At 50.7% G+C, this 20,061-nt stretch overlaps 1 protein-coding gene across 4 annotated transcripts in view; it reads right to left on the reverse strand.

The window, feature by feature from the left end:
* The window catches only part of FRMD4B (FERM domain containing 4B), a 295,154-nt gene that overhangs the window by 157,090 nt on the left and 118,003 nt on the right, over positions 1–20,061 (reverse strand). For 2 of the 4 annotated variants that reach the window (XM_070390988.1, XM_070390987.1), the window contains exon 1: positions 13,661–13,822. The exons of the other annotated variants lie outside the window; for them this stretch is intronic. In XM_070390988.1, coding sequence (XP_070247089.1) covers positions 13,661–13,822 — 162 coding nt within the window. Of the gene's footprint in view, positions 1–13,660; positions 13,823–20,061 lie in introns of those variants that run through there. 4 annotated transcript variants of the gene reach the window in all.

Consider the following 20,061-nt stretch of genomic DNA (forward strand, 5'->3'; position numbering starts at 1 on the left):
GCCAAGAAAGGCACCGTTGTTTCTGCCCTCTGCCCTTCTCCTCACAGGTCCTCACACCGGTAGCCACCCCCTGGTCCTCCTCCGGGACAGGGCTGCTGGGGAAGGAGGGTGGGCAGGGCTGAATCTGAGCGACTGCTGCTCTACTTCCTCCTCGCAGCCCGCAGGGTGGCAGCCAGGCCTGGCCCTGCTTCCGGACCCGGGAGCTGGGCGAGCCTGGAGGCGACATGGGAGCTTTAGCACACGACCAGGTCTCTGGTTTCCCATTTTCTTCTTTTTAAATCAAGGGGAACAGATGAAGTTTTTCGCTGAATTTTCATTTGCTGAACTTCATCAACATTGATAGCAACTTCCTAAAGAATACCATCTACTATGGAACCTACTAGTAACACTATTCCTGGTATTGACTACTTACTTCAGGGTCATAACATAGCTTTAGATGTGATATGGAACCTGGGGAACATATGCCATGTGTGGTGAATATGTTGGTTCGTGGCTTTACTTTCTGGAAAAACTTCAGATATAGTTACATATGTACACACACACATGCACACATACACACACACGTATTTACACATCTTTAGTATAATGTACATATACAAATTTTATTCATTAGCTCAGAGAAAATACACCAAAAGAAACAAAACAAAACAAAACAAAAAAACAAGAGAAAAGGAAAGAACATAAGTAAATTTGATACTTAAAACATACAATATACAGCATAAAGAAGTGGCAAATTTTTGCTGTATTTGTAAACTAATGTAGTGTGTGAGCCTGAAAAAAAGTAAACTGATGCAGCTCATAGTGGACAAAGGGCACTGTTTAACTCTGGCACTAACATCTCAAAATATTTTTTTGAAAATCCAAGTTGAGTTGGCTTCTTTAATAAACTCAGACATCTATTAACGGAAAAAAACATTCACTGAAACACCTCATTTCCAAAAAGAAATGAGAGCAGACGGGTGAGCTGGGCTGGACCTGCGTCTGCTCGGCTGGCAGGGACCTGGCGGCGACCCCTGGAACGGCTGCCATCAAAACCTCCAGGAAGAACGAGTCCCATGAACCCAAGTATGAGCTGAGAGTTAAGTTTATACCCTGAGCAAATTGTTTCAAACGCAGACATAAATTTTGTCTAAAAGTTGGCATTAGGTTACTTATTAGTATAAGTGTACTCTGTCTTCGGGAACTTTTCGGGCGGTACTCAGTAGTACTTTTTGTTCCAGAGATTATGATTCTGCCATTATTTGAGGTTGATAATTAGACACAATAACCAGCTCTTGTAACTCAAAGGGTCAAACTCTATAATATTGTCTGTGCTTGCAGAATTTTAAAAAGCGTGGATGCAGCCAAAGACTTGGGGAAAGAGTTTTTAATTAAACACTAATGAGGACCAGAAAAAACACTTGGTTCTTTTCCCTCCCAAGAATCCAGGCACATCCAAAGGACCCTTCCATCTTCCATCCCTAACCCCAGAGGATGGGAAGGAGCGGAGAGGTCAGAATAAAAAGCGACACCCACAGAGCGCCCCAAGGGAAGCACAAGTTCTGAAGCTCAGGCAGCAGAGGTCAGGGGAACGGGGCTCTCAGAGCCTGCCCAGGGCTGGGCACAGGGACGCCATCACTGGAGTCTGGAGGCGAGAGATGGCAGGAATGCCAACTTCCCCACCCTGGCCTGAAGCTGGCTGGGCACAAAAGCTGGGTCCTTGGGGAGCCTGGTTCAGGGGGGAGGTAACCTGCTCTGCTCTCTAAAAAGCTGCTCCCTAATCACATGCCACCAGAGAACCAAACAAACTCTCCCCAGTCAGCCACAGCGGTTGGGGCTATTTCCACAACGAAAAAGAACATACACACACACACACAGATACACTTCCACGCGCGGCTTTCTTCCGGGTGAGGGCTCCAGAACTTCCTAGAATGCAAACAGTCTCTTTGGACAGAGTCCCCAGATGCTGCTTCCTCCCCCTCCGAAGTCTCAGCATCTTCCACCCCCCACCCTGCGCCCCCATGCCAGCCCAGGCCCCCTAACTGCCCCCACCCTGCGCCTCCACGCCAGCCCAGGCCCCTAACCGCCCCCACCCCAGCCACTCCCCAGAGGGGAGAGCCAGCTTATTAAAATGTGGTGCCGATTCCTTAGTTCACTTAGTCCACAGTGTCTCTGAGGGACACGCCAGGTTCCAGGCACGAGGACACTGGTGACCAAGGAGCAGGCCCGGCTGGCCTTCAGCTAACATTCTGCTCCGCAGGCACCAGCACATAAACAAAGGAGTCCCAACAGAGCAGGAGAAGCAGGGAAGAGAGTGGCGGTGGCCTCTGGGGTTGGGAGGCGCCTGAAGGAAGCCCTGTGGGAAGTGCGAGGGCACAGGCTCGAGGTGGAATGTGCCTGGGGCCTGAGGACAGCAAGGAGGCCGGTGCTGCTGGAAGAGTGGGAAGGGGGAAGAAGAGTGCTGGATCCCACAGAGCCCAGCCGAGCCCAGTGCTTTGCGGGTCGGAGGGGTGGAGGAACCCTGAGCAGGGGGCGCCAGTCCCAGGGACTTGTTGGTAGAGTAAGGCTGGCTTTTTCTCGCAGTTGGGAAGTCATTGGAAGGTTTGGAATAAGGGAATGATACCATCGGACTTACTTTTGGCAAAGCCTGGAGGAGCTGGGGTTGGGGGGCGTTACAGGTGAGGGAGGCCCCCCCCGGAAGGACTGCGAGGGGAAGTGTAGGGAAGGAAGAGGCTAGTGGTTTGCAGACTAAGTCCATTCTGCTCAAGGCTGGGTGAATGGACTTGGATTTAGCCAGACCTTTGCTCTTGGACAAGTTCAGTAATAGCTCTAGACAATGTCCACCTCTGCCAAACGGGTTGCATAAAACCTATTTCATGTCGTTGGGAGAATTACATGAAACAGTGAATATGAAGTGCTCAGCACTACGTCTCACACAGAGATATGGTCATTAAGTCGAAGTAACCAGAGCTAACACTTTGTAAATGCCTACCGTGAAACAGACCTTCACTCATGTGACTGCTGTCATCCCCACCTCACACACAAGAAAAGGAGACACCAATTGAATGTGGGTGTTTGGGCCTGAGCCCTGGTCAGCGTTTGCATTCATAACTATCAGCATGGTCACTTTTGGCTTAGGATCAAGTTTATACAAGGAGACCAAATTTTTGCATTTGAAAAACTACTCCTTCTCAATCAATGCTCTTAAAATCCTTATACCAAACTTCAAATGTACATCTTATTTAATTGTTTGTAGAGGGAAAGAAACAGGCTTAGAGCAATTAAGTAGCTTGGCTCGAGGTCACACAGCTGGTGAACGATGAAGCTTTGGTTTTAAGCCAAGTCCAGCTGATTATTTTATTTCTCTATTTTATCAAGGTTTCTTTCTCTCTTAGGTAATAAGCCTCTAATCACATTTTAAAAAGACAAAAGAATTCCTGTGAAAATATTTGCTGGCTACATTACCCAAGGGTAGAATGATGCCTGTACTAACTGGGTCTCCTAGCAGTTGCAAATCTAAGGCTCATATGGGAAGCGAGCTTACACAGACAAGAAAGCAGTCAGTGGAGCCCCATGGCCTCATGTGTGAGTATCTGGGACTCTTAGTTCTACAGAATATGGTTCAGGGGTGAGAGGAAGAAATTTTAATAGTTCCGTTGGAGAGAAAGAATTAAACAACTAAATAGTTGTAAGCATCTTTGCTTTCAGAAAATAAACCCAAGAAGACAGCAGCATTAACGTGTCAGAGTCTCCCTATGAAAAGCTGAAGCATGAACACATGTGGGCACAGAGTCTCTCTGCAGTGGTCATGGGCCCCTTTCCTGGTTGCCACCCTAGACTATAATTCTTAATCTGGGGGGAGGGAGGAGAAAAGAGGAGTCAAGGATTCTGCAGATTTTAGAAGTTCTAAAGGTTATTCATGTGCATAAGAAATTGACAGCACAGCACATATGAAGATTATTTGCCAGGCATTCATCCATCCAACCATCCATCCAACCATCCATCCAACCATCCATCCATCCAACCATCCATCCACCCATCCATCCAACCATCCATCCATCCATCTCTTAATCCACAGGTCCATCCATCCACATATACATCTAACATGTTTTTAGTGCTTTTTAATGCATTTAATTTTTATAACAATCTCAGGGGAATAACTCTTTGAGGTAGATACTCTAATTAAATCGCAACAAAGTTGAGTTAGGATTTGAACTCAGGCAATCTAACTTGATAGACTTAATTTTTAAGCACGAGGCTATGTTTCCACCCAATGTTTGTTGCGTGAAAAAATTAGTGAATAAATGATACAATTCTACCTTTATGTGTTATTTACCTTTTAATAAACAAAGCAGCACGTTAGTGGCAAGAAGCCAAGCACTTGAATCAGCTAGAAGTCTGTTAAATTCCAGCACCATGACTTACTAGCTGATCTATAATAATAAAAGTGTAATATGCTGATTAGACCGGACAGCCGAATGACCTTCAAGACGAAGCCTGGGCTGTGAGGGCTAAGCCCCTTTGCACGAATTTCGTGCATCAGGCCTCTAGTAAGTATATAAGACCACTGAGGTGGGATTCACGGGATCATCTGGAAGAGTTGCTACACGGCATGACATCTAAGAATGCTGACAATCTAGCCACTGTCCTTGTGAGTGCACACCCCAGAGAAGCGTGTGCTCGTGCACAAGGAGACAAACACAAACATTGTCACTGCACTGTTTTGGGACACTGACTCCATCAAGAAGTGGCTTATACACTCATGCAATTGGTCACAGGGGATAACATGATTTTAGAGGTGAATTCCAAAAGCTCACTGAGAGGAAAATACGGTAGCAGAATGATACATTCATATATAAGTTTTACAAACAAAAATTATATATTGTTTATACAAAACAGAAACAGAAGACAGATACAGAACAAGCTGATGGTTGCCAAAGGGGAGGAGGTTGGGGATATATATATGTTTATATTTATATTTATAGATACAAGCATATGTGGCAAAATTATAAAAATATGTCTGGGGATGAAAAACACTGACTTCAGGTAGATTATTTATAGGAAGAGATAGGAGGTACAAATATGGCTTCAACTTATTCTGTAAAATTTTATTACATTACGAAAAAGTATTTGAAACAACACAGCACAATACTAAGATGCCTTAAAACTGAGTAGAAGGTGCTTGAGTTTATCTATATTATCTTTTTTATATTGAAATAATCCCCAAAAGGTGTGTTTTCATGGATTTTTTTTAGAGAGATAGGTGTGTGTGTGTGTGTGTGTGTGAGAGAGAGAGAGAGAGAGAAAGAGAGAGAAACTTCAATGGTGGGTTGCCTCCCATACTTGTCCTGACTGGTGTATGGGAAGATGCTCCAACCAACTGAGCTACCCATCCAGGGCTCAAAATGAGTTGTTTTTTAAAATATATAGATTTTTATTGATTTCAGAGAGGAAGGGAGAGGGAGAGATAGAAACATCAATGATGAGAGAGAATCATTGATTGGCTGCCTCCTACATGCCCCCTACTGGGGATCAAGCCTGCAACCTGGACATGTGCCCTGACCAGAATCAAACTATGACCTCCTGGTTCATAGGTCGACACTCAACCACTGAGCCACATTGGCTTGGTGCAAAATGTTGTTTTTTTTTAAAGATGATATACACAAAGTGCCAAGCACAAGGCCTTAATAATTACTAGCTATTAGTTGAATCAAAACAGTCAAACTATAAAAGCACTGGTTAATGAGAAAATAGTAATAGTTTAATCAACAAGCTTTGCCCAAACATAACATTTAAAATGGACTGAGGTGGGGCCAGCAGGAAGGAAGGAGAGTGAGGCTGCATTGACGGGAAGGAAATAGAAGACTCTAGCTCATTGGTTCTCAACCTTCTGGCCCTTTAAATACAGTTCCTCATGTTGTGACCCAACCATAAAATTACTGTCGTTGCTACTTCATAACTGTAATGTTGCTACTGTTATGAATTGTAATGTAAATATCTGATATGCAGGATGGTCTTAGGCGACCCCTGTGAAAGGGTCGTTCGACCACCTAAGGGGTCGCGACCCACAGGTTGAGAACCGCTGCTCTAGCTTTAAAAGATGGCCTGGCTATGGGGGTGGCCTCCTGACAGGAAATAAAAATGATTAGGCCCTGGCCGGTGGCTCTCTCTCTCTCTCTCTCTCTCTCTCTCTCTCTCTCTCTCTCAAATTAATAAAAACATATCCTTGGGTGAAGATAAAAAAGATTCGGACATCAGAGGAACTGGTACTATTTCATTTATCCTATTTGCCAGCCTCTTTCATGGCAAAGGTTAATGTCAAGGATGCCAGAGTGTATATGTCCTGTCCGTGTTTATGCGCAGGAATATGATTACACAGGGAGGCTGAATTTCGGCCTCTTCTCCATGCTGTAAGTCACATGGCTTTGTTTGTAAAAGTCAGACCTACACACCGATTCCCCATTCGAATTACACTTTTCCACAACAACCCAATTGGACATCACAAGCAGAATGTTCAGAATAGACTGCATGGGGACTGCTGCTCCACTAAGGAAGGACAGACTGAGAAACACAAACAGCAATTTGAAAAGCAGGAGCGTCTGTTCTTAACTTGGTGTTTTTCAAGCTGTGCAACGAAGGCTCAAAAACGCGTTTCAGCCATCCGGACACTGCTCTTGTTGGTCTTAAAAATGACATCTTAGTTCCCTGACACAAAATTGCAGTCTTTGGTTAAACTCAGAAAAGGTGGGAGATGCTTTTTCTTGTTAGTAAGTGGACTCATATTTCATTTATCAGCCGAGTTTTCTTTCCTTCCTGTAGGTGTAACTACCCTTCAACAGAGGGCAGAATCCGCAGGAAGGCCGCCCTGCCAGCCAGGCCATCTTTCAAAGCCAGAGCCTTCTACTTCCCTCCCGCCCAGGCACCCCTCTCCTTCCTCCGCCTGGCCCCGCTGCAGTCCAGGCTTCCGTTCCAGCTCGGGGAGGGGTGGGGGCAGGCACTTGTAGATGGTGCTGTGTCTCAACTCCCTCTGGGAATTGCCCTGCCTGCAAGAAAGCTGCTAATCCAAGGTCACATGGCCTTCTCAAGGGCAGCCCACCTCCAATGTTGGGTTGACTCAGAAGAGGGGAAGGCCCAGCCCTTTTGTCCAACTGGGGACAATTTGCAGTCTCAGAGCTACCCGTGAGGTCAGCAGAGGCCTTTGCTGAGCTGAGCTGAGCTGCAGCCCGGCTTCTCCTCTGCTCAGCCCTCCCCCTCCCTGTTCCCTCTACAGGCCTCGATCCTGGGAGTAAACGCCCTCCTGCTAACCTCAGGTCAGCGTCAGCTTCCTGAGGAACCGAAGCTGCATCAGCATTCGTGCTGCGCGCAGGAGCGCTTTTCCTGGCCGCTCTGGGTGAGGGGGCTACACTCTGACCAATGGCTCACGAAAAGTGACATGAGCCACTTAGAGGCTGAGCTCTTAGTAGCCAGTGCAAAGGCCCAAAGGGCTCTTCACTCTCTTCATGGCAACTGGCAACGTTCAGGAATGTTCTGTGAGCCTGAGTGACAGTGAGCAGCAGAGCTTACACCAGCCTGTGATTGGACAGGTAGTATAACCGAAATAACCTTTATTGTTTTAAGCCTCTAGGATCCTGAGGGCTGGTAGTTGCCATAGCAAAGCTTAGCCTATCCTGATGAATAACCTTCCTCACTGCGCCACCTCCCCCTGCCCTCCCCTTCCCACCCGCACTGTGCCACCCCCTCCCAAGTCTATCCGTGACACCTTACTGCCGTCAATGCCATTCTCAACCCACCTCCTCCGCCCCCCCAAGTTCTAAAGAAAACCATCAAAATCCTAATCTTAAAATACAGGATCAATCAAGTTCAGATATCATTCTCAAACAACATTTCTTAGTCTACCTGACTGGCGTGCACATACCCGTCCCCCCCCCCCCCCCCCCCCCCATCCCCGCAGCCTTAAAAAACTCTATAATCCCTCAAAGCCCAGTCTCCCCAGGCTGGAACACCTCTGCCTTCCTTCATCTGCCCACCCCTCCGGTCCTTTAAACCTCAGCCGCCGGGGCTCCTGCCTGACGCAGACCCCTCCACCGGCACCTGAAGCGTCCTGGGGCAGGCTTTCCACAGAGCCTGGTCTCCTTACCTGCCCCCCGCCCCCCACTTGACAATACATTTCTTGAGAAGGGCAAGAGAAATGTCCATTTTTAACTTTGAGTGGCTAACACTTTGGCACAGCAAGTGGGATGTGAGGAACACTTGGTGGTTTTAGAGATAAATAAAAGGACAAATGAATGAGCGATCTGCAGCTCCAATATTATCCTATGTTAGTACAGTTAGTATGGTGTGCCACGAGGAAATTTCTAGTACACGCAAACCGGGCACTCGTCACTTATTAATTTCCTAGTGACTAAGTTTTTCATGAGAAAAACCCTCCATATTCCTTCACGTTCTGTGTTTCTATGATTGAATTCTGGACTTTTCATCCTCTAGCATTCTCTGACCAATACATTGCTTTTCCCCCTAGTCCAGGGATTGGCACGCTCTTTCTGTAAAGGGCCTGAGAGTCAATGTTTTTGATTTTGTGACCAATACAGTCTTTGTCTCAACCACTCAGCTGGCACCACAGTGAGGAAGCATCCATAGACAGCGTGTAAAGGAATGAGCAGGACTGTGTGCCAATAAAACTTTATTTACAAACACAGAAGGCAGGTCAGTTTTTTCTGTGGGTCATAGTTTGTCGGCCCCCATCTAGTCTATAGAAGTCAGAGGACGCTGGAGAGCGAAGGTTGGGGCAAGCAAAGTGCACATGGTGGAAATGCACACAGGCCTCTGAGTGCTCAGGGGAGACTGTCCCTGGGGAACTTGGTCTTTCCATCCAGTGTGGTGGGATGCAAAGCTCAGGTGTTAGCAGTTTATGAATCATCAGAGTCTTGCACATAAAGGAGGTTTCTCTGTACTGTATCCTCTTTGTGGCCTCCTAGGTTTTATGAATGGGCGTAAAGAAAACTGATGAACAAAACAGATCCAGAAACATGGAAGCATGGGATAGACCAGGGGTCCTCAAACTTTTTAAACAGGGGGCCAGTTCACTGTCCCTCAGACCGTTGGAGGGCCGGACTATAGTTTAAAAAAAAAACTATGAACAAATTCCTATGCACACTACACATATCTTATTTTGAAGTAAAAAAACAAAATGGGAACAAATACAATATTTGTATTTGCATGTGGCCCGCGGGCCGTAGTTTGAGGACCCCTGGGATAGACTGACAAATCTCAGGGGGAAGCAGGGAACAGGCGAGATTCATAAAAGATCCGATATGCTTATATGTATAACCCATGGACACAGACAATAGGCTGGTGAAGACCTGGGCGGGGGGGGGGGGGGGGGGGGGGGGCGGAGCAGGGAAGTGGGGGGAGGGGGCCAATGGGGGAAAAAGGGGGCATCTGTAATAATTTCAACAATAAAGATACATTAAAAAAAATAAAAAGAAAGAAAATGTGGGCCTACTGTGCAGAACACAAGTCCAAATGCCCAAGACCCACACTATGTACACTGCTGTGCAAATTCCAGTCTCTCTTACTAAACACCATCACATGCAAAGATGGGAATTCAGTGTCCAGAGAACGACTCTCACTTATGAAACAGTGGTAACACCCATAGCTGCCCCTTGCCAAGTACCTTCCACGGGTCTGCTGTTAAGTCATTTACGTAACCAAGACCTAACATTTATTGAGCATCTGCTTGTACCAGGCAGGGCGCTCGGTGTTATGTGTTATCTCGTGGATTTCCCACCACCCCACAGTGCAGGTACTCCGGCTCTCCCCACTAACCCGGGAGAAGTGGGGCGCAGGAAGGGAGAGCAATTTGCTCAAGGCCGAGTCCATAGCCCCTGCCACACTCTGCACCGCACTGTCAGCGGCCGGCCTCAGGGGAGCTGACCCAGCCTCTCGCTGTCACTTGAATGTCCCGGATTCTGTCCAGGTTGCCTCCTGCGGGAGGCGGTGACTCCATCCCGGGTTTGTAGGAAATGCTACCTTTGAGACCTTGGGGAGGAAAAGAAAACTGAATCCCAAGTCACACACCGAGGGCTTTGTTAGAACACGCCACCCTTACACAAAGCAGAGTATGGCGATTTTTAAACAATATTCTCCCATCATTTCCCACCTTAATTGCTGGTTAAACCTAATTAACAGCTATAATGCAACCCATCCAGGCAAGATATAAACAGCACAGATATACGGTAGACAAGCCAGCTTTTCAAATTTAGTCCGAAATTGAAGATGACTATCCCATTTCTGCAACTTCAACCTAATTCAAAGCTTCACTCACAAGGTAAGTCTTTGCTTAAGGGAGCTCAGTGCAGCTTCAGCCTGCTTTTCATCTAGTCGCATTCCTACAGGAATGCCTTATAGCTAATATTCTAATTATTCATGGATACTGGCAAATTAAGGCCCTTGCCTCTCTAATATCCAGAAAAGGAGGAAGTGTTCAATTCCAAAGAAATCATGCCTTCCTGGGGCAGCCAGCCAGGCAGTGATGTCGCTGCCAAGCCCTTATGAATAGGCGAGGGATCTTATTTCACTTATAGTATATGAATAAACAGAACCGCGGGGATGGCAAGTATTTCATGGAATGGATATCTCCCGCCCCACCCCTGTTTCTCTCTAGAGTCATTGAGGTCTGGATTTTCTCACAAACAAAACGATTCAGATGAGAAGCAAGAAAAATGACACCTTTTTATTATCAAGATGATAAAAAACCTGGTTCGGTAAAATATGTAACTCGGTGTTTCCCGTTCTGGTGTGTGTTTCCAGTTCACAGGCCAGAAAGCGTGCGGTACAATGGACTCTCTCCAGGGCTTAGAATTCATAATGATGGGGCAGCAATACGGGTTTCATAGGAGAGGTTCCTACCTCCTTAACTCAAATGACTTACAACTGTGTTTGTGCACGGATCTCTGTACTATCCTGAAAAATAACTAGTTATTTTATTTAAAGAGCTCTGGATTTGAGAGGCGACGACTGCAGGCGCAGCGACATTGCCGACTGCATCTCACCAAGCACTGACCCTCCCTCCGTTTGGCAACTGTGTGGTCTGGGGGCCAACCTCACTCCCCGCTGCAAAAATGGGTCCGCTCCTCCACGGGCCTAAACCAATCAATGTAATTCAGTGTTTCTCAACGTTTTTATTCATTATCATCCTCTTAAGAAGCCTGTTTAAACTTTTTGTTAGCGAGTCCCCTCACTCCATATTCTAATGCCTCAGACATACTGTACATCTGTGTGTGTGTAGCTGTGCTGTTGGTATAAAAAGAGCACTGTTTTTGCTCCCTCCTAGTCTCAACCAACTATTTTGCCTTTGGGGGCCCGTATCACTCTCGTTGAGAATGCATTCATTATAACTCCATTCCCTGTGCCAATCAGCGCATGGCACTGGGGGTGGGCACAGACCCTCAGTTGACTCATCAGAGCACAGAGTGGAAATTTTTGTGTGGTTGGTGAATATGAGGAATTCTCTCTCTCTCTGGAGGCTTGCTATGTGAAACTGCGGTAGCTCTCCTCTCTCCTGAGGAGAGAGATCAGCTGGGGGTGAAGCCAGCACACACACAGGACAGGCTGATAGAGGCAGAGGGAGCGAGCGCGGGGTCCTGGTCAGAGCATGCCTGACGCTCCTTCCACTGCCAGGCTGTTCAGTTGCCCCCAAAGTCCCGTCTTTTCATCCTGTAGGCTAGTCGCCTTGGGTTTCCTGTTGTACTTCGTGAACTCTAACCCACAGAACAGTTCTTGTTGAACGCTCTGAACTCTAGGCACTGCGCTCAATGTCTTCCATGTTATTTCTCGTAATAATGTCTCCATTTTATAAAGATGAACCCCAAGCACAGAGAGGTGAAGTAACTTTCCCACAGTCATGTAGGCAGAGGTAAGGTTACTCCTATACCTGTAATACCTGGAGCTAAAGGTATTAACCACTTTATTTACTTCTTTTCAGTCCCATACAATTAAAGTCACTACTTTCTTGCTCGGCATTTCAAAGGCATTAGAGAAAATGATATTTTGTTGCTAACAATGAACTTTGTTGTACAATGAAGAAATCTATGCTTCTCCCAACATTTTAAAATATGTAAAAAATCTTATTTCTCCAAAGACAACTTTAAACTTAGGGATCATTTTCTACTGATGAGTAATACCATGGGCTTCATTAGTTTAGATGGTCTTTCTTGTCATTATGAGAGGGTACTAGCTCAGTCACCATCCATTTTACAAAAGGGAAAACTTTACAGTTCAGTAGGTTAGTCCTTCAAGTTGCTGTTCTGTATTGAAGATTATTGATCAGCCTTATAAAGAGCCCTGGGGGCTCAGGTTTCTGGAACCCTCACTTCTGAGTTGGTCATTAATAGGATAAGAGATAATCCATAAGTCCCTGATGCTTGAAGACACAGGCATGAGGGCTGTATGATTGGCTACAAGACTGTGTTCTCCTTTTGAAAGTTTATCCAACATTAAAAAGCAAACCCCAAACTATACTGGGGTGACCTGTCCTACAGATCAAACTGAACAATGATTTCCCCAAAGAGAAAAAGGTTGAGAGGTAGACATACCTCTGGGTCCAGAGCCAGGTGCTGTGTGCAGTGTGGCCAGAGGGACACAGCCACAGCTCCACGACACTCAACCCCACAAGCGGCCCCAGTGCTCAACCTGGCTTTTGGGTTCTTTCCAAATGCAAGGCATTGCCGACACGTTAGCCAAAGCAGGAGTCGTGGAAGCACGAAGTAAAAGCTCCTCACACATGAGCAAGGACAACACCGATGCCAAGGCCGACGAGGGGCGCCCACAGTGTGGTTACCCACAGTTTAACTGCCGGTGCCGGTCTCTCCCTTTGCTTGACGGGTGGAGGACCAGGCTTGTCGGAACCAGGTGCCTGGTCACATATAGGACTCGCAGGGCGAGATGTAGATTATGGCCACCCTGGGCATGGGGCCGGGCAGGGGGTTCGGGAACTGCTACAGAGCTATTCCCATCCCAGGAAAGAAAGCGGCGCTCTGTTCCTGGAATAAACACTAGGTAGAGTCTCCTTACATGCAAGGCAGGTTTTTTTAAACCTCAAAGATATTAACAACCAGAGCACAGGACTTTGAAATCCACAAACGGCTGTTATGAAAAACCCAGGGAAGCTGTGGTCCCACAGAGGACGTGCGTCTCCTAGTTGATGAAAGTTGCTGCATTTCTGCCTGCAGGAGGGGGCGGGCAGCAGAGAAATACAGAGGCTGCGCTGTGTGCCGGGGAGTAAATCCAAACCAAAGCATTTGCAGGGCAGCCCGGCCACCCCCTCCCCAGCCCTCCGCCTCCCGCAGAGCACCGAAGGCTGCAGGCACCCGAGGGAAAACCGAAATGAAAGCACACTGACGCCCCCCTAACGCCCCATTAACGCCGACTACACAGCGCGACGGCGCTGCCCCTGAAGCAGAAAGGAGGAACCACCTGCAGGTCCAGGTTCAAAAGCCACAGCGTCTCCCCCGCCAGCCAGCGTCTCCCCCGCCAGCCTGCGCCCCGGGACAACAGAGCCCCGCGCCCCTCGCCCCGCGCATCCCCAGTGCCAGGCAGCAGGCACCCGCGAGCCGCAGCCCCTGGAGTTGCAGCGAGACGGGGGAGAGGGGAACCCACAGGTGCGGCGCCCGGCCGGCCTCACCTGGTACACGGCCCGCAGCCCGCACCACGTCCGCAGCGCCTGGTGGCAAGCCCGCAGCCGCTCCGCGTACCATCTCCGCAGCGCGGACACCGTCAGGTTCCACACGAAGCGGCTGCCGCTGAACAGCAGGTCCTCCACGCCGCACGTGAACCCCGAGGCCATGCCCGCCGCCCCGGTCTTGCCGGCTCCGCGGCTGCCGCCCCAGCACTGGGCTCCGCCGGTGCTGCCGGCAGCGGGTCAGCCTGTCACCAAACTGGCCTCTCCCCGCGCGCGCTGGCCCGGCGCCGGGGGCATGCCCGGGGTGGGGCGCGCCAGGACTGCCGCGGCTGGCACACAGGGCCCAGTGTCCCCCCCCCCTCCCCCTGCGGCTGGCAGCCCGAGCAGCTGCGCTCCGATCCGCCGGGCGAGCCCCCGCGCTCCCCTGGCTCGGGCAGCCCAGCCCGCAAGGACTCCCCCTGGCGCTCCCCAGGACGCTGGGCAGGGGGGAGCGGAGCAACTCTTCGCAGAGGCAGAGAGCTGCATGTCAGAGCCCTGGGCTTGCACGTCCTGCGCGCACACACACACACACACACAGGCGCACACACACGCACGCGCGCACACACACGCACACACAGGCACACCACACCAGCCCGTCTCCTACTGGGCTTTGGGGAGCACCTTACTTTTCCCTACAGGGTCTTTGCTTGGCATCAGGTTCCGTTCACACTGATAATTATCCCTGGGCAACCACAAATGCAGAAGGAGAGAGAGAGAGAGAGAGAGAGAGAGAGAGAGAGAGAAAGGGAAAGAGAGAGAGAGAGATCTTCCGCGCATCCCTTTGGACCCCACTCCTGGGGGAACAGCCCTGAGCCAGGGTTGGGCTGAGGCAGGAGATGAGGATTCCTGGCTCAAAGCAGCAGTGTGCCGCTCCAGAACCTGCCTTTGCTCCTAACTTGAGGGTCTCCCCAAAATCTACTTGCCTGTTGTTGCGGGGGTGGGGGGAGGTGAGGGGGTGGGGGGCGGGGTCAGGGCCCTGCACCCCGGGTACTGTGCCAATTCAATGCAGCAGTCGGTTATGGGAAAACAAGAGGGTTCTTGGCTTCTGGCAGGTGGCTTCCAGTTACTATTTGCTGGGAAACAGAAGCTCACAAGAGAATCTGGGGCTTGATTCTGGAAAATCCAGCCGGACAGCCCAGCAGCAGCTGCCAGCACAAACCCGCACAGGCAGTTTATTCCTGACTCAAAGCCGGAGGAACTGTTCCACCCCAAGTCACCAGACAGTTAAGTTTGCTTTTACGAACCCCCAGGATTGATATCGCCGCAGGCATGTGGAAAGGGGCCGCGAACACCCCCCCACACCAGTCCTATCTTCCCGAGAACCTGTGCGGGTTCCAGTCCCTGGAACGAAACTGCTCTCCTAGCAAAGCCATCGCAACCCAGGGAGGCTGAACGCGCCTGAAGCCGCCTGTAAGACGATGGTCTGCATTTTCCTGGCAGCCCCACTCCTGGGCTGTAACGTTGCTGTGAGTGGCGGGAAGGTAAGGACGGCGCCAAAGCCTTTCTCCTGCACCAGCTCAGAAGCTCCCGACAGGTTATCGACAAGCAAGCGGCTTGCTTGATCTCAGGTTTCACATGTACAGCTGGGATCCTACTTCAGGTGAAACTCAGTCAAAAGAACACACAAACCTGTCCTCAACCTGCATGCTGTTCTCAGAGTGACTACAATCAAGAAACTTTGAAATGAGATTTCTTCGTTCACTACTTTTTCTTCTTTTTATTGCTAATAAAATCGCCCAGGAGTGTTTGTTGGATTTGTTGATTGGACCCAAGCTCTGCGAATCTCTCTTCACAGGGAGCCTGCCCTCGGGGCTCTGGGGTTGGCATTCTGAAGATACCCTCCATCGGCCCATGTTCCCAGAACCAGAACACACCAGGTCTTACTGCATCGAAGAGAATCAAGTGAGGAGCCTTTGAAAAGAAGGGTCGTAATTCTAATGGGAAGCTACTGAACTTCACGAGTGGCCTATCTGTCCGAGTACGTTTCTGTTGCGATGATGCAGTGCGACTGTGTTCTCGGAAGTGCCGAGCGGCCCAGGGGCCCCAGGAGAAGCCTGCAACAGGCGGTGCCCTGTCTCCAGGCCCCGTCCTCTCTCCACCCGCCTCTCCCTCAGGAGGGACGCCCTGGAAACCCGTGGCTGCTACCTGCCGTGCCAGGTCTAATGTCAGTGCTCAACTCCAACCTCGGTCATTCCACGCAGGGTTTCCAGTCAGTGCTTACTCTGTTTTCTAGAAAACAGGATTGGTAAACTAGCGGTTCTCCAAGTGCAGTCCTGGAGCCAGCAGCATCGGCAACGTCCCCTGGGAACTTGCTTGAGATGCTAGTCCTCAGGCTGCTCCAGAATCAGAAACTAAGCATGCGGTCAGGGCCTGGCTTCTCATGCAGCCTCAGGGGGTTCCTACTTGTGCGAGAGTTTGAGAACTGCTGCTGCATGGCATTTAGGAGCTGAGTCTCCTAACAGAGATGCATCTGACGCCACCCGCGCTCTGGAAGCCCTGTGGGCCTTGAGCAAGCTTTTCAACCCACCAGGCCTCCATACCCTCTTCTATAGGTGGGGGTGACCTCAGGACTCACTACACAGGATTGGGGGACGATTAAATAAACTATTCTGAGTAAATGTTCAGCGTAGTGGAGGCAAAGGGTACAAACTGCCACCGCCAATGCAATCAGGGACGGTTCCATTTCTCGGTGATCAGATAAAATGGTTTAAGTAAAATGTGCTTTGTTTTGTTTTTGAATTTCAACTAATTTCAATATCTGCTTTCCTCCCCCTTTCTGGGTATTGGGTGTTAAAGCTGTTGACTTGTTTGGAGGAGGAGTTCTGCCACTCTTGTTCCAGTTCCCAAAAGCCATTTGAAGCTCCATTGTTCCCACCATGCCAACCTCTCCTGGGACTCCCAGCCGTGTGCTCAAAGCTGGTGCAAGGCGGAAACACACACCTTATCCCGCCCCCATCAACACTGACGCCCGTCAGCCAAGCAGCCATCCTCCCTGCAGGAGCCGCTGAAGCTCTAGGACAGGGGGTGTTAGAGGGACAGGGGGGATGTTAGAGGAACAGGGGGGATGTTAGAGGGAGGGGAGATGTTAGAGGGACAAGGGGTGTTAGAGGGACAGGGGGCTTTAGAGGGATGGGGGTGTTAGAGGGACAAGGGGTGTTAGAGGGACAGGGGGGTGTTAGAGGGACAGGGGGGTGTTAGAGGGACAGGGGGTGTTAGAGGGACAGGGGGTGTTAGAGGGACAGGGGGTGTTAGAGGGACAAGGGGTGTTAGAGGGACAGGGGGGATGTTAGAGGAACAGGGGGGGTGTTAGAGGGATGGGGATGTTAGAGGGACAGGGGGGTGTTAGAGGGACAAGGTGTGTTAGAGGGACAGGGGGGTGTTAGAGGGACAAGGTGTGTTAGAGGGACAGGGGGGATGTTAGAGGGAGGGGAGATGTTAGAGGGACAGGGGGGTGTTAGAGGGACAGGGGGTGTTAGAGGGACAAGGGGTGTTAGAGGGACAGGGGGGATGTTAGAGGAACAGGGGGGATGTTAGAGGGATGGGGATGTTAGAGGGACAGGGGGGTGTTAGAGGGATGGGGATGTTAGAGGGAGGGGAGATGTTAGAGGGACAGGGGGGTGTTAGAGGGACAAGGGGTGTTAGAGGGACAGGGGGCTTTAGAGGGATGGGGATGTTAGAGGGACAGGGGGGTGTTAGAGGGACAAGGTGTGTTAGAGGGACAGGGGGGTGTTAGAGGGATGGGGATGTTAGAGGGACAGGGGGGTGTTAGAGGGACAAGGTGTGTTAGAGGGACAGGGGGTGTTAGAGGGATGGGGATGTTAGAGGGACAGGGGGGTGTTAGAGGGACAAGGTGTGTTAGAGGGACAGGGGGGTGTTAGAGGGATGGGGATGTTAGAGGGACAGGGGGGTGTTAGAGGGACAAGGGGTGTTAGAGGGACAGGGGGGTGTTAGAGGGATGGGGATGTTAGAGGGACAGGGGGGTGTTAGAGGGACAAGGGGTGTTAGAGGGACAGGGGGTGTTAGAGGAACAGGGGGGATGTTAGAGGGACAGGGGGGATGTTAGAGGGATGGGGGGTGTTAGAGGGATGGGGGTGTTAGAGGGACTGAGTGGGGGGCAGTGGAACCAAGTGTGTAGTGTGGAGAAAAGGACGACCAAAGTGGCGTCGTTCCTGAAATGGACTCACCACGTGGGACATACTGATCCCAGACACACCCTTGACATTGGTCTGGGTCAGTGGCTCTCACCAGGGGCCTGTCTGCATCGCCCCCCCCCCCGCCCCCCTTACTTGGCAATGTCCACAGATATTTTGGGGGCTTGGAGGTGCTAGTGGCATCTAGTGAACAGAGGCCTGGGGCGCTGCCCGACACCCTACAACGCCCAGGACAGTCCCCACGACAGGAGCGACTCTCCCCCAAGGCCGCAGCGCAGAGACCGAGGAGGCGGCCGTCAGCACCGCACTCTGCGCTTCCTCTCCAGCTTCTGTGGGCAACACTCTTCCCTCTCGATGTTCCTCCCCAAAGGAGGACGGTGGCGGAAATGCGCTCTCCGCTGAGTGTGCTCATGCAGCTCAAGGCCCCGACAGAACTGAGATGCCATTTCCTCACCTTCTGGAATATTTATCATAGAAACGAGGACAGTAACTTGCAACATAAGCTACTCAATAGTTCGTGACTTCAACTTCCAGATTTATTATTTCTTTTGAATTAGAGCCTCCTGGGTGGGGGTGCAGCTCCCCGTACCCTGAAAGAAGACCCCGTGGCGGGTATGATGCTGGGCGCTGGGCTGCGGGCTCCCTGCCGCCTGCGCAGTGGGGGCCGCGGCCAGTGCAGGGGGAGTGACCAGATGGCCTCCCTGTGCGCAGGGCCCGCGCCTTGGAAGATGTGGAGCGGGGACCTGCCCAGCCACCATGACAGCAGAGAGGGCTCGGTTCTGAGGGCCCCACGTGGTGGCAGCCGCCCCCACTCAGAGGCTGCAGGGAGAGGGACAGCGTCTTATTCATATCTGTTTCTTCGGTGACTGGCACATAGCAGGCGATCAATACATGCTTATTGAACTGAACATGAATGACTCCTTGTCTCAAGAGAGAATACAGAAAGAAGCCCATCCATCCCCAAAATACACAGTCCCAGTCCCTGAAAATGGTGGCCTGCGTCCTCCCTCCACGCCAGGAGAGCCGAGTCTGTGGGATGCGCGTGCGAAACAGCAAGGTCTCTGCCTGCGCGGGCAGGTGGGCGGCGTCGGAGCAGGACCCAAGGAGCCACCCTGAGCTGGGGCTGTGGCAGGACCCTCGGGACCTGGGAGTGAGATGCCTCCCGGGTGTGACGGGCCAATGAGAGGAGGCTGAGCAGGGGCGCTGGCAGTACAGACTGGGCTTCAGGGCAAGGGGGGTGGGATTCCTGCCGCTTGAGAGAGAAGCGCAGGAGGGATGTTGGGAGGCACCGGGGCTAGAAGCCCAGCTGGGAGCTCCAGGCCGGAGAAGGGCTTACGGTGGATTATGGAAAAGTCTCCACTAAAACTGAAGGGGTCAACATATGTCTGCACCCCTGACACCACGGGCCGAGAGTTTGGTGGGCAGAGGTGCCTCCTTCAAAACAAGCACCTCTGAGGCCTCTGGTCGAGCTGCCCAGTGGGCAGAGGGGCCTGCACGGCCTGCCCCTTCCACCTCCAGCCCAGGGAGGCAGGAGGGCTTGTGGGGAGACTCCTCCCATTTCAATTCCACTTGACCAGAGGCTGGCTGGTCTGGCCCCCCCCCCCCCCCCCCCCCCCGCACCTTCTCTCACCCCTCTTTCCCTTTGGCAGCAAGCAAGGTGCATCCTTGGTCCTGGCCTCCAGCAGGAGATGGGAGGGAGTGGGGAGCAGTGGGTCCTGGAGGGAGGGAGCCAGTGGGCATCGGAGCCCAGGGCCAGAGGGAGGTGTGAGCTCAGCAGCTGCCTTCACGACTTTGAACAGCTCTCTGGCATCATAAAGGGCTAAAAACACTACAAGCTAAACAATATCCAAGCACCAAGGCAGCTACCCAACTTCTATTCTTTGGCAAGCTCCTGGAAGAAAAAAAAAGAAAAAAGAAAAAACAAAACCTTCCCATCTTCCTCGAAAACCTGCTGTGTTATTTTATTAAATTGAATTCTCCTTGCTCAAAGGAAAGAGGACGGATGCTGCCTTTATTGTATAAAGAAGTGCAAAACAGCAACACAGTAGACTCTGCATTGCACCCATTTTTACTAGTTAATCCACTGAGCAGATATGCAAATTCTAGCCAGAATTCCCCCGGAGGCATGAAGATAGGCACGTTCTAGCCAGAACTCCCTGGGAGGCATGAAGATACAGAAATTCTAGCCAGAACTCCCCGGTAGGCATGAAGGCA

Source organism: Myotis yumanensis, unplaced genomic scaffold (assembly GCF_028538775.1).
Source record: "Myotis yumanensis isolate MYYU_CA2020_CCGP unplaced genomic scaffold, mMyoYum1.0.hap1 SCAF_14, whole genome shotgun sequence".
Taxonomy (NCBI): Eukaryota; Metazoa; Chordata; class Mammalia; order Chiroptera; family Vespertilionidae; genus Myotis; species Myotis yumanensis.